General features: G+C 35.4%; 1 protein-coding gene across 2 annotated transcripts in view; it reads right to left on the reverse strand.

Moving 5' to 3' along the window:
- GTF2A1L (general transcription factor IIA subunit 1 like) overlaps positions 1-15,973 on the reverse strand; it is a 45,122-nt gene that overhangs the window by 2,110 nt on the left and 27,039 nt on the right. For both annotated transcript variants that reach the window (XM_040623496.1, XM_040623495.1), the window contains 2 exons: positions 11,109-11,366; positions 10,091-10,180 (listed from right to left, as the gene is read on the reverse strand). In XM_040623496.1, coding sequence (XP_040479430.1) covers positions 10,091-10,180; positions 11,109-11,366 — 348 coding nt within the window. The remainder of the gene's footprint in view (positions 1-10,090; positions 10,181-11,108; positions 11,367-15,973) is intronic.

The raw sequence follows: 15,973 nt of genomic DNA on the forward strand, positions 1-15,973 counted from the left end.
ATATAATAATCTCCAATGATGTTGAGAAAGCATTAAATAAATTAAAGAATTTTAGATTTTTTTTAACTCAGTAAGAATCAAAGACTGTATCTCACACACACACACACACACACACACACACACACACACACACACACATATCTACCTCAGCCTAAAAGCTGCCTTAGTGGCTAGTGGGGAACCCTAAAAGTATTCCCACTAAAATCAAGACATACACAAGGATTATCCAAGTTTTTGTTCTAGAGATCCTAGCCAATACAATTAGGTAAGAGGAAAATACAACTTGCAGTGGACCAAGTAAACAAGAAGAAAGAAGTAGAGGTATAGAAGTTGGAAAGGATAAAGATTTGCAGATGCAATGACTGTATGTCTGAAAACTCTAAGATAATCAATTAAAAAATTACTAAATAATGGGGCACCTGGGTGGCTCAGTCAGTTGAGCATCCAACCCTTGGTTTTGGCTCAGGCAGTGATCTCATGGGTTGTGGAATCGAGCCCCACCTGAGGCTCCACACTCATCATGGAGTCTGCTTGAGATTCCCTTTGCCTCTTCCCACATTCACTCCTGTACACACATGCTCTCTCTCTAATAAATAAATCTTTTTAAAATATTACTAAATAAGATTACAGTATTGATACAAAATTAACGTGCACAAATTCATACCCTTCATGTATATAAGCGCTGGTTAGAAGAGACAGTGAAAAAACCCTTTTACCACAGCAACAAAAGAGATAAAACAGCTAGCAATAAATTTTTAAAATACTTGATCTATTGGCACCCTTCAACGCTCTCTCCTCTTTGAAATATTTTCCTCACTTGGCTTCATGAAGAAGTACTAACTTTACCAGATATTAAAAACTTTAATTAAATCAATGTAGTATAGGCCAATGGACAAACCAATGGGACAAAAGAGACAATCAAGAAGTAGACCTAAATATAGAGGGAAATGTAATAGGTGATAAAGGAATCATTCTCTTATCAGTGTGGACAAAATAGACTTTTCATTAAGTGATGTTAGGTAAACTGGGTAGCCTCCTGGAAAAAAAAAATGAAAGAAACCAAAGAAATACTACAAGAAAACATAAGTGAATCCCTTTAAATCTTAAGAGCTTTCTCTTCATGACTCAAAATCAGAAGCCATAAAAATTAAGGTTGACAAACACAACACCTGTATGGAAGAAAGAAAAAGCACTGAGTGCAAATAACTGAGGAAAAGTATTTCTGCATATAAGGGCTAATCTCCCCCCAAACAATAGAGAGCTCTTAGAAATCAGTAAATACACCAATAGCCCAATTTTTTAAAAAAATAGACAACTATTATGAACAAGCAGTTCATATAAAAATAGAAATAGTCTTCAAACACATGAAAAGTTAAAAATTTCACCAAGACATCATTTTCCACTTTTTATAATAGCAAAGATTCAAATATTTCATTACACTCCATTGGCAAGGCTGTAAGAAAAGCAGCACTCTCAAATATTGTAATGGGATTACATACTGGAATATAGTCTAGGAGAGCAATACCCAGCAATCCCACTTCTGAGGACTTTTTCTTAAAGATTTTATTTTTAGGTAATCTCCACAACCAATGTGGGGCTTGAATTTACAATAACCCCAAGATCAAGAGTCACAGGCTCTACTGACTGAGCCAGCCAGGAGGTCTGCAGGGGATTTCTTTAAATAGATATAACTGCTCACATAGGAAACGGATGTGGTCATTCATAGCAAATGACTGAAAAATAACTTAAATATTCATCAGTTGGAGATCAATGAAATAAATTTTAATAATTCTGCAATGGAAAATTATATGTTAGGACAAAGATCTCCAAGATATATTGTCTGAAAAGATAAGGTGCAGAATACAGTGTTGTCTATGCTATCTTTTAGGCTTGTAATTAAATAAAAAGACCCGGTGAATATATTAAACTATTATAACTGGTTACATTTTTACACTCAAGGAAGGGACAGGAAGCTACTGGTAGGAAGCACAAACAGTGAAGGAGTAAGAACCAGACTTTTCATGGTGTACCTTTTATAGTGCTTTGATTTTTTACCAGGCACATATGCAGTATCTATTTAGAAAACAAAGCATACATATAAAGAGAAAGATACTGTCACACACCTAGCAATTACTCACCGTACCAGCATCTAACAGACAAAGCCAGCTATGAGTAAGTTAAAGTTTGCAAACCTGTTACATGAAGATGCAACATATTCAAATAGTTTTACATTCCACTATAGTGTCCAATTATGGCATAGAACACTTCCACCTATAGTAAAAGGTTGTATTTCACCATTAATCTTCTCTATATTATTATTACTTTAACCTTTATATTAATCTTAGACATTCTCTAAGCCTCTGAAATAACATGATTATATCCTTTAATTCTTCACTCAGCATGGTAACCAATGACCTTCATTTAACCCTTTTTCATGGCCATCCAAATATTTTCAAAGTTTTCCCCAATTGTTAACTTACTAATTTTAAAGATAAATTCCATATGATAATCAAAGCCAGATAAAATATACCATAAAAGAAAACAAAACAAAACAAAAAACAAAAAACAAAAAATAAAAAAACCCACTTTTCTAAGTTTAATAAGCATGCAAATCACCCCAGGGTCTTTTTTTGTTTGTTTTTGTTGTTGTTGTTGTTGCTGTTCTTTTTTTAAGTATTTTATTTATTTATTTGACAGAAAGAGAGAACACAAGCAAGGGGAGTGTGAGAGGGAGAAGCAGGCTTCCCACCGAGCAGGGAGCCAGATGCAGGGCTCGATCCCAGGACCCTGGGATCATGACCTGAGCTGAAGGCAGACACTTAACGGCTGAGCCACCCAGGCACCCCACCCCAGGGTCTTGTTAAAATGCACACTCTGATGCCATACTCTGGGATAAGACTCAAAAGTCTGCATTTGTAACACTCTCCCAAGCAAACTGATGATACTAGCCTTCAAAACACACTGACTAGTAAAGCTGTTGAAAGACTACTGAAAACTCTTTCAATTTACTTGAGTTTGATTATATTAAGTACTACCTGAAGGGTACTAAATGAGAAAAATATGCATCCAAGAATACTTTATCCAGCTAGGCTGTCATTGAAAATAGAGAGATAAAAAGCTTCCAGGTCAAACAGAAACTAAAAGAATTTGCGATCAAACCAACCCTACAAGAAATATTGAAAGGGGTCCTATAAACAAAGAGAGAGCCCAAAAGTAACATAAACCAGAAAGGAACAGAGACAATATACGGTAACAGTTACCTTACAGGCAATACAATAGCAATAAATTCATATCTTTCAATAATTACCCTGAATATAAATGGGCTAAATGCCCCAATCAAAACACACAGGGTATCAGACTGGATAAAAAAGCAAGACCCATTGATATGCTGTCTGCAAGAGACTCATTTTAGACCCAAAGACATCTCCAGATTTAAAGTGAGGGGGTGGAAACCCATATATCATGCTAATAGACATCAAAAGAAAGCTGGGGTGGCAATCCTTATATCAGACAAATTAGATTTTAAACCAAAGACTGTAATAAGAGATGAGGAAGGACACTATATCATACTTAAAGGGTCTATCCAACAAGAAAATCTAAAAATTGTAAATATTTATGCCCCTAACATGGGAGCAGCCAATTATACAAGCCAATTAATTATAAAATCAAAGAAACACATCGGCAATAATACATTAATGGTAGGGGACTTTAACATTCCACTCACTGAAATGGACAGATCATCCAAACAAACTATCAACAAAGAAATAAGGGCTTTAAATGACACAATGGACCAGATGGACTTCACAGATATATTCAGATTATTCCATCCCAAAGCAACAGAATACACATTCTTCTCTACTGCACATGGAACATTCACCAGAATAGATCACAAATCAGGTCACAAATCAGGTCTCAACTGGTACCAAAAGATTGGAACCATTCCCTGCATATTTTCAGACCACAATGCTTTGAAACTGGAACTCAATCACAAGAGGAAATTTGGAAAGAACTCAAATACATGGAGGCTAAAGAACATCCTACTAAAGAATGAATGGGTCAACCAGGAAATTAAAGATGAATTTTAAAAATTCATGGAAACAAATGAAAATGAAAACACAACTGTTCAAAATGTTCGGGATGCAGCAAAGGCAGTCCTAAGAGGGAAGTATATAGCAATACAAGTCCTTCTCAAGAAACAAAAAAGATCTCAAATACACAACCTAACCCTACACCTAAAGGAGCTGGAGAAAGAATAGCAAGTAAAGCCTAAACCCAGCAGAAGAAGAGAAATAATAAAGATCAGAACAGAATTCAATGAAACAGAAACCAAAAGAACAGTAGAACAGACCAACAAAACTAGGAGCTGGTTCCTTGAAAGAATTAGTAAGATTGATAAGCCCCTGGCCAGACTTATCAAAAAGAAAAGAGAAAGCACCCAAAAAAATAAAATCATGAATGAAAGAGGAGAGATCACAACCAACACCAAAGAAATACAATTATAAGAATGTATTATGGTAACTATATGCCAACAAATTAGGCAATCTGGAAGAAATGGACACATTCCTGGAAACATATAAACTACCAAAACTGAAACAGGAAGAAATAGAAAACCTGAACAGATCCATAACCAGCAAAGATTTGAAGCAGTAATCAAAAATCTCCCAACAAACAAGAGCCCTGGACCAGAATGGCTTCCCAGGGGAATTCTACCAAACATTTAAAGAAGAATTAATACATATTCTTCTGAAACTGTTCCAAAAAATAGAAATGGAAGGAAAACTTCCAAACTTATTTTATGAGGCCAGCATTACCTTGATCCTAAAACCAGACAAAGACCCCACCAAAAAGGAGAATTACAGACCAATACCCTGATGAACATGGATGCAAACATTCTCACCAAAATACTAGCCAATAGGATCCAACAGTACATTAAAAGGATTATTCACCACGACCAAGTGGGATTTATTCCTGGCTTGCAAGTTTGGTTCAACATTCACAAAGCAATCAATGTGATACACTACATTAATAAAAGAAAGGACAAGAACCATATGATATTCCCAATAGATACAGAAAAAGCATCTGACAAAGTACAGTATCCTTTCTTGATTAAAACTCTTCACAGTGTAGGGATAGAGTGTACATACCTCAATATCATAAAAGCCATCTATGAAAAACCCACAGCGAATATCATTCTCATTGGGGAAAAACTGAGAGCTTTTCTCCTAAGGTTAGAAACATGGCAAGGATGTCCACTATCACCACTGCTGTTCAACATAGTACTAGGAGTCCTAGCCTCAGCAATCAGACGACAAAAAGAAGTAAAAGGCACCCGAACTGGCAAAGAAGTCAAACACCCACTCTGCAGATGATATGATACTTTATGTAGAAAACCCAAAAGAAGACACCCCAAAATTGCTAGAATTCATACAGGAATTCAGTAAAGTGGCAGGATATAAAATCAATGCACAGAAACCATTTGCATTTCTATACATCAACAATGAGACAGAAGAAAAAGAAATTAAGGAGTCAATTGCATTTACAATTGCACCCAAGACCATAAGGTAACTAGGAATAAATCTAACCAAAGAGGCAAAGAATCTGTACTCAGAAAACTATAGAATACTCATGGAAGAAGTTGAGGAAGACACAAAGAAATGAAAAAATGTTCCATGCTCATGGATTAGAAAAACAAATCCTGTGAAAATGTCTATGCTACCTAGAGCCATCTACACATTTAATGCAATCCCTATCAAAATACCATCAACTTTTTTCACAGAACTGGAACAAATAATCCTAAAATTTGTATGGAACCAGAAAAGACCCCGAATAGCCAAAGGAATGTTGAAAAGGAAAAGCAAAGCTGGTGGCATCACAAGACAAGATTTCAAGCTCTATTACAAAGCTGTAATCATCAAGACAGTATGGTACTGGCACAAAAACAGACACATATATTAATGGAACAGACTAGAGAACTCAGAAATGGACCCTCAACTCTATGCTCAGCTAATCTTCGACAAAGCAGGAAAGAACATCTGATGGAAAAAAAGTCTCTTAAACGGTATTGGGAAAATTGGACAGCCACATGCAAAAGAATGAAACTGGACCATTTCCTTACACCATACATAAAAATAGACTCAAAATGGATGAAAAGCCTAAATGTGAGATAGGAATCCATCAAAATCCTTGAGGAGAACACACGCAGCAACCTCTTCGACCTCAGCCACAGCAACTTCTTCCTAGACACATCGCTAAAGGCAAGGGAAGCAAGGGCAAAAATGAACTACTGGGACTTCATCAAGATAAAAATTCTTTTGCACAGCAAAAGAAACAGTCAACAAAACCAAAAGACAACCAACAGAATGGGAGAAGATATTTGCAAATGACATATCAGATAAAGGGCTAGTATCCAAAATCTATAAAGAACTTATCAAACTCAACACCCAAGGAAGAAATAATCCAATCAAGAAATGGGCAGAAGACATGAACAGACATTTCTCCAAAGAAGACACACAAATGGCCAACAGACACATGAAAAAATGCTCAAAATCACTCAGCATCAGGGAAATACAAATCAAAACCACAATGACATACCACCTCACATGGGTCAGAATGGCTAAAATTAACAACAAGAAACAAGAGATGTTGGCAAGGATGCGCAGAAAGGGGAACCCTCCTACACTGTTGGTGGGAATGCAAGCTGGTGCAGCCACTCTGGAAAACAGTGTGGAGGTTCCTCAAAAAGTTGAAAATAGAGCTACCCTATAACCCAGCAATTGTACTACTGGGTATTTACCCCAAAGATACAAATGTAGCAATCCGAAGGGACACATGCACCCCAATGTTTATAGCAGCAATGTCCACAATAGCCAAACTATGGAAGGAGCCCAGATGTCCATCAACAGATGAATGGATAAAGAAGATGTGGTATGTATATATATACATATATACAATGGAATATTATGCAGCCAATAAAAAATGAAATCTTGACATTTGCAATGATGTGGATGGAACTAGAGGGTATTATACTAAGCGAAAGAAGTCAATCAGAGAACAACAACTATCATATGATCTCACTGATGTGTGGAATTTGAGAAACAAGGCAGAGGATCATAGGGGAAGAGAGGAAAAAAAGAAACAAGATGAAACCAGAGAGGGAGACAAACAGTAAGAGACTTTTAATCTCAGGAAACAAACAGAGGGTTGCTGGAGTGGAGGGGGGTGAGAGGGATAGGGTGGTTGGATGATGGACACTGGGGAGGGTATGTGTTATGACGAGCACTGTGTATCGTGTACAACTGATAAATCACAGACCTGTACCTCTGAAACAAATAATACATTAAATGTTAACAATAAAAATTTAAAATTTTTAAAAATAAAGTACTACTTGAAATGAGCCAACCAATGCCCAGAACGGGGAAGTTATTCCTTCATAAAATCCACTATTGGCAGTGGTTCCTTGCATCCTCCTTTGACATTATAGATACGTTTTCTTTGCTATCTTCTAATTTCATCAGTCCCTTTTAAAAACAATTCAATGGCGCCCCAATGCCTTCATTTAAAATGTTTAGTACTGTTTTTGAAAGATTCATCAATTAGAGAGGATTCTCAGACAGCTAGATTTGTTAACACTATAACCTAATATCACTCTTTCTATCTGCCCTATAAGAAGCGAAGACAATGTATGAAAACACACTTTGAAAAATACAAAGCACTATGTAATTAATTACAAGCTGTTTCCCACAATGCAATACAACAAAAGATACTATATCCATAAGGTCTAGAAAATTCTCCATGACTCTATGGAATGCATATATAACTTAGTGTCTTATAGTGTTTTCTTCATAGAAGGCAATATACTGTTTACAAGAAACTAAAATAAGTTTCAAACTAAGAATGGTCTCTTTTCTATTACCTATTCCTTCTTATGCTTATGTTTACCAGCATCTAAATTGCTATTTTCTGTCTATATAAAATGTTACAGGAGAGAAAATGATCTTATTTTTAGAGAAAAGGATTTATTTTTATAGCAATTCAAAACACCATCCTCTGTTTCTCCAGAGTATATTGGAATTGTTACTGAAAAAAAGGCAAGATGTAAATATGCATTAGTCATCAGGGAAATGCAAATCAAAATCACAATGGGATACCACTTCATACCAACTATAATGGCTAGAATCAGAAAATCAGCTAACAAGTGTTAGTGAGAATGTGGAGCAATCTAAACCCTCATACACTGCTGGTAGGAATGGAAAATGGCAGAGCCACTTTGGTAAAGGGTCTGGTATTTCCTTAAACTATTACCATATAACCCTGGAATTTCACTCCTTGGTATACACCAAGAGAAATGAAAATATACGTTCACACAAAAACCTGTACACAAATGTTTAAAACATGCTAATCAGCATGCTTCATAAAAGCCAAAAAATGGCAACAACCCAAATGTCCATCAACAGATGACTGGATAAACAAAATGTGGTATATCTATTCAATGGACTAGTATTCAGCAATAAAAAAAGAATGAAGAACTGTTACATGCTATGACGTGGATGCATCCTGAAACACTGTGTGAAGGAAAAGCAGCCAGGCACCAAAAAAAAAAAGAAAAAGAAAAAGCCACTTATTATAGGATTCCTTTCATATGAAACTCCAGAATACGGAAATCTAAAGAGACAGAAAGTATACTAGTGGTTTCTTAGGCCTGGGGTAAGGATGAAAGGAAATGGGGAGATATGGGAGTGGGAACTAAAGCGAATAGTGTTTCTTTTCGAGGTGATTAAATGCTCTAAAATGGACTATGTTAATGGCTGCACATATCCATGAATATACAAAACCACTGAATTGTACACTGTAAATATGAGTTCTATAGGATGTGAATTATATCTCAAAGCTTCTAAAAACAAAAAAGTAAATATGCAGGAATTCAAGACAAAGCTGACTATTCTACACATAATCAGAGATACAGTATTTAAAAAGAAGAAAAAAGCAGTCTTCTATTTTAATTGCTAAAATTAAATTGCTTCTAACGTAATTTCTAGGTTTGAAAACTGACACACCTTCAACTGTTTAAGTGGGCTCCACACTAGGTGTGGAGCCCAATGCAGGGCCTGAAATAATGTCCCTGAGATCAAGACCTGAACTGAGATCAAGAGTTGGACACCTAACAGACTGAGCCACCCAGGTGCCCCTCAAAGCTCTTTGTTCATCATTCTCTAATGTCCAAACAATCCCCAAGTCTCCATCTCTAAATCTTTCATGTTCCACATTGCCATGTTGGCCCAGGCTCTGGTTACTTCATGTCTGCACTATCCCTGTTCTTACCATTTGCCTCTGCCTAATCAGCAAAGACAGCCAGATTTAAACTTACTTTCTCAGTAACATTTCAGAATGCTAACATCCATCAAATCAAGTTTGAATTTCTCCTACCAGGATTCTGGATTTTCCAATCTGCTGCCAACTCTGTCCCCAACCCAGCCTCATTTTCTAATAAATCCAAAAAAAGAACACTTCATTTAAGGCAGATCTGTCTCTTCACTGCCCCCTTGTACATTCTACATTCATTCATTTCTCTGCCTTGTATTAAGCGGTTCCACTCAGAATGTCTACTCTCTACACTTACCTATATCTTACAAATCATTTAAGACCTATTTCAAAGCTCCACATCACCCATGAAGGATTTGTGGAGAACTCCAACTACAAATGATTTCTTGTATTTCCTAGCTAGTTTTTGGACTTACTGTCTGTGCCACATATCTTAGCATTTGATTTATATGCCATGTATTTTAGCATTTGATTTGCCTGTCACATATTTTAGCTTCTGATTTACCGACCATCTTATTGTATGCCATTCTTTTATTACATACAGAAACATCTTGTTTCAATAAGATTGTCACCTCAAGATAAGAACTATCACTTTTTTTGTATCACTGAGACCACACAGCACAGTGTTAGACACAAAATATATATAATTAATGAACTTTTTCATGATTAACTACGAACTGTAATTCATCATCATAATTGTCCATTATTTTACATAACTTTCTACCAGAAATGCAATTAATAAACCCAAAGTTTAAAAAGGTGAATACAGTACCTTGTCATACTGGCAGACGATTACATTATCTGTGTCAAACAGGTCTGGCACATCCTGCTCACTCACATCATCTCCAGAATTTAAAGGGTCCTAAAGATGGAAGATGGTCCCATTAAGGAATTTCATGATGCTCTGAATTTTTTAAAGACAGAGATACATGTAGAAATGAAGGAACTTAGTGGGGCACCTGAGTGGCTCAGTCGGTTAAGTGTCTGCCTTCAGCTCAGGTCATGATTTCAGGGTCCTGGGATCAAGCCCCATAGGGGGTTTCCTGCTCACAAGGAAACTGTTTCTCCTCCTCCTCCCTGCTTGTGTGCGCTCTCTCTCTCTCCATTGCTTGCTCTCTCTCTCAAATAAATAAATAAAATCTTTTTTAAAAAGAGAGAGAAAGAAAGGAACTTGGAAAGAGAATAGTATTGTACTTAAAAAGTCAAATAGCCTGAGTTTGAATCCGAGCTTGGACATTTAGTAACTACAAGACTGACCTTTGTCGATTTACTAAATCTCTTCATATCTCAGTTTTCTCATCTGTTAAATGAGGATAGTAATAAGACCCATAGGGTGGTAGAAACGTTAAATAACAAAAAGCAGGTAAGACTTAGCGTGGTACCTGGCTCACCTGTAAGGCCATCATAAATGATAGTACTACTTACCACACCACAAAAATTTACTGCAATTATTAGAATCAGAGCAGATACTATATGCTTCTAACCTGGCTGCCTTCTGTACCTCCACTCCCATCCTCTAAACCTCCCACTATCTCTAGTTAGGACCAACAAACATAGTAGCCGATTCCCAAATACTTAATACAAGTTTGAATTACAGTTTAAGATTAAAAGTTTAAATACTAGGGTACAAATAAGTCTCATTTTAAAAGACTAAAGACAGGGTTAATCTTAATTGCGATTTCTCTTGTATATCAAAGGATATTAAAGAACAAAGTATATTAGAAGTATATTAAAGTACAAATGCTATAAACTCAATTTAAAAAACAGTTTCACCTCAAAGTGATCCTCACCTCTTCTACAACGTCTGTTTGAGGATCTTCATTTTCACTACTGTTGGCAGTTGAATCTTCATTTGATATATGGTCAGCTTCTTCTTCAAGTACCTTCAGGTCTCCTGCATCAATAATCCCTAGAAATTCATTCTCATCTACATCTCTTGTACTTCCTATTTCGTCATTGGAAGATGTATCACCGGTTCCATCTATTTGAATTATCTCATTAATATCATCGGTTACCTGAATGCTTAAATCCATCTGAGAATTAGAATCCTAGAAAGAGAAAGAAATAAAGTTTTTCAAGTCAAAAAGGTGTATAAAACATTTTATCACACAAAATATAAAATTAGTTAAACATTTCACAAGTGATCTTAAAATATATTTCTTTTCTACATTTCTTTCCTTTCCAATGTGTGTTCCCTAATTTTATATTTTAGAACAATCCCAGCATTTCTATGCAACATGGGGATAAGTTTTAAATCATAAATAAAGTAAACACACTTATACTCAGACAATAAATGAGTTTACTAGTTTCAGGTAGTAACTGCCAGTTTTTGTATATACATCCTTAAATTTGTACAGTAGTTGTTAGGTTTTAACTCTTTCATTTTATTTTAAACAATAATTCAACAAAGTAGAAAGTAAAGTGATATTATGCTCAATGGATAAATGAAAAACATAAAGGATTGTACGAGCTGAAATAAGCCAAGCACAAAAGAACAAAAAGAAATCAAAACTGATAGAAGTGAAAAGAGAAACAGACAAATCTATAATTATAGCTGGAGAACTCAACATTCCTCTCGCAGTGAACAATAGAAAAAGACTGAAATTTAATAAGGATGTAAAAGACCTAAAAAACACAATCAAACAATTTAACCTAATCGACATTTACAGAATACTCTATCCCAAAATAGCAAAAGGAACACTTTTTTAAAGAGTGCACATAATATGTTCACCAAAATGGGACCATATTCTGGGCTCTAAAACAAATCCTGACAAACTTAACACACACAAAGCATGTTCTCTAAGCACAAAAGAATTAAACCAGAACTCAGTAACAGAAAGATCTGGAAAATCCTCTAACATTTAAAAATTAACACATTTCTAAATACCCATGGATCAAAGAGTAAGTCATGAGGGAAAGCAGAACATAATTTTAATTGAATGCAAACAAAAACATAACATTTCAAAACTTGTGAAATGTAGCTAAAGCAGTGCCTAGAGGGAAATTTACAGCATTACATGACTATATTCAAAAAGAATGAAGTTTCAAATCAATGGCCTAAAATTCTACCATAAGAAACTAAAAAGAGAAGACTGAACTGAGCTCCTGGCAAAGGAGAAAACAATAAGAAGAAATAAATGAAATTGAGAACTGGAAAAAATTGAGAAAGTTAGACCAAAAGTTCATTCTTTAAAAAGATCAATAAAATTGATAAGCTTCTAGCCAGACTGACAAGAAAAAAAGAGAGAGAAAAAGAGAGAAAAAATAAACAAATACTATCAGGAATTTAAGAAGGGGTGTTGCCACAGATCTGAAGATATTAAAAGAATAAGGAAATTGTCTTCAGGCATCTGAGCTGCTATAACAAAACACCATAGACTAGGTAGCTTATAAAAATGGAAATTAATTTCTCACAGTTTCAGAGGCTGGGAAGTTCAAGATCAAGACACCAACTACACAGTATCTGGTGAGAGCCCACTTTCTGGTTCACAGGCAGTGCCTTCTCACTTCATATGGCAGAGAGGCTAGAGAGTTCTCTAGGGTCTCTTTTATAAGGCAATTAGTCCCACTCATAAGGGCTCCACTCTGACTTAATCACTGCCAAAAGACCCAACCTCCTAACTACCATCATCTTTGGGGGTTAGGATTTTAACATATGAATTGGGAGGCAGGGGAACACGACCATTCAGACCGATATAAGTCAGTTTACAAAAATTCTGTAGTAGCAATAAATGATTGGAAATTGAAATTTAAAAACAGCATTAATTTAAATATTTACCTCAAATTTTAGAGAAGTTTCCAAAAGTTGCCCAGTTGGATTTTTTTTTTTAAGTTTTGTGGGTTACGTTTTTATTTAAATTCTACTCAGCATCTAGTGTACTACTGGTTTCAGGAGTAGAATTTAGTGATTCATCACTTACTTACAATACCCAGTGCTCATGATGACAAAAAAGTTGCCCAGTTTTTAAGAGTCTGCCTATCTACTAAATGGGAAGAAGTCTAATGAGCACTTGACCTCCTTGGAGAGATGAAGGACTGCCTCCTCTGTGGAGAGGGAAGCACTCTGAGAAGCTATGCTCATGGGATTATGGTACATTGCTTTCAGTCCTAACTGAAACTAGGAAACACACTTAAGTGTGATAAAGAAAGTAAGATCAGGCAAGTGTAGAAATTCACGGACCTTTTCCCCCACAGTCTGTAAAAATAGACTAGCTTGAGTTAGGGGTGCAATTTCTGGGTTATATATGAGAAGAGGTGTCTTACAGCTAACACCATGAAACCAACAAGGAAATATCTTTCACTTCCCTGTGACTCCAGGCACAAGTTGCAAGAATGCTGCTTAAGAATAAGCACAAGACTGTCCCAAAAGTAAAGACGCAGAGGTGAGGTTGGGGTGGTGATCCATTAAAATCGGACATAGTTCATACAGTTTTGGGTGTTCTGTGAGTCTCTATGTGAATATCTAGCACAATGCCTACTTTACAGAAGCACTCAATAAATGGTCATTGGTGCAAAAAATAATAATAAATTTTGAAAATTTTAAAAATAAAAATCAAAGCAGCACTAATTAAAACAGCATCAGAAAAGAAACTCATCACATACAAGAGATCCTCACTAAGGTAACAAGCAGATTTCTCAGCAGAAACTTTGAAGGCCAGAAGGCAGTGGGATGATACATATTTAAAGTACTGAAAGAAAAGATTGTCAACTGGGAATTCTATATCTGGCAAAACTGTCCTGTAAAAATGAGTGAAAAATTAAGGAATTCTAAGATAAAGGCTGAAGGAGTTTATAACCACTGGACCTGCCCTACAAGACTCCCTATAGGGAGTCCTTTAAATTAAAATGAAAGGAAACCAGACAATAACTCAAAGCCATACAAAAATATGGCTCTTTTCTGGTAAAAATACATAAAGATATATAAAAACCAGTATTATAATTTTGTTTGTAATTCTACTTCTTATTCCTGCACAAGATTTAAAAGACAAAAGTACAAAAAAATTATAATTATAAATCTATATTAAGGGGAACACAATATATAAAGATGTATTTTGGGATATCATTAACAAAGTAAGGGAGGGCAGAGCTGAAGAGGAGCAGAATTTTTATAGGAGACTGAGGTTGAGTTGGTATCACTTCAAGACTGTAATAACTTTAAGATGCCACAAGTAATCCCCATGGTAACCAAAAAGAAAATATCTATAGAATATACACAAACAGTATGAAAAGGGAATCGAAATGTGTCACTACAAGAAAATCAACTAAATACAAAGGAAGGCAGTAAGGGAGGAAATGTGGCACAAAAAAGCTAAATGACACACAGAAATCAAGTAACAAAATGGCAAAAGTCCTACCCTATCAGTAATTACTTTAAATGTAAATGGATTAAACTCCTTAATCAAAAGATGCAAATTGGCAGAATGGATAAAAAACAGGATCTAACTACATGTTGTCTACAAGAGACTCACTTTAGATCTAAGGACACACATAGGTTGAAAGTAAAAGGATGAAAAAAGATACTTCATGCAAATAGCAACCAAAAGAATTGGGATATGCTACTATCAGAAAAATAGACTTTAAGTCAAACACTATTAGAAGAAACAAAGAAAAACATCATACAATCAAAAAAAGAACCAATTCACCAAGAAGATTTAACAATTATAAACATATCAGCACCAAACATTACAGCTCCTAAATACATGTAACACTGACAGAATTTGAAAAATATATAGCTTTATGATAATAGTATGAAACTTCAATACCCCACTTTCAGTAATGAATAGAACCAGCCAAAATATCAATAAGGAAATAAAGAACTTGAATATTATACACCAGTTGGATCTAATAGACATATACGAAACATGCCACCCAACAACAGCAGGATACACGTTTTTCTCAAGTGCACACAGAACATTCTCTAGGAAAGACTGTATGTTAGGATACAAAACAAATCTTAATATTTAAAGACCGAAATCACACAAGGTGTCTTTTCTAATCATAATGAAATAGAAGGAAAACACACAACATGTGGAAATTAAACAACAAACTCAAAAAATCATTGGGTCAAAGAGGAAATAAAAAAGAAATCCAAAAAAATCAATCTTGATCATATAGTTGTGGGTTTATTTCTGGGATTTCTATTCTGTCCCATTGATCTATGTGTCATTTTTGTGCCAGCACCATACTGTCTTGATCACTACAGCTTTCTAATAGAACTTGAAGTCCAGAATTGTGATGCCACCAGCTTTACTTTTCTTTTTCAAGATTGTTTTCACAATCTGGGGTCTTCTGAGCTTCCATGAAAATTTTAGGATTGTTTGTTCTAGCTCTGTGAAAAATGCTGGTGGCATTTTGATAGGGATTGCCTTAAATGTGTAGATTGCTTTGCGTGGTATATACATTTTAACAATATTTGTTCTTCCAATCCATGAGCTTGGATGTGTTTCCATTTCTTTGCGACATCTTCAATTTCTTTTATAAGTGTTTTATAGTTTCCAGAGTACCTCTTTGTTTAGGTCTATTCCTAGGTATCTTATGGTTTTTGGTGCAATTGTAAATGGAACTGATTCCTTGATTTCTCTTTCTGCTGCTTCATTATTGGTGTATAGAAATTCAACAGATTTATGCATGTTGATTTTGTATCCTACAACTTTGC

Source organism: Ursus maritimus, unplaced genomic scaffold (assembly GCF_017311325.1).
Source record: "Ursus maritimus isolate PB19 unplaced genomic scaffold, ASM1731132v1 scaffold_6, whole genome shotgun sequence".
NCBI lineage: Eukaryota > Metazoa > Chordata > Mammalia > Carnivora > Ursidae > Ursus > Ursus maritimus.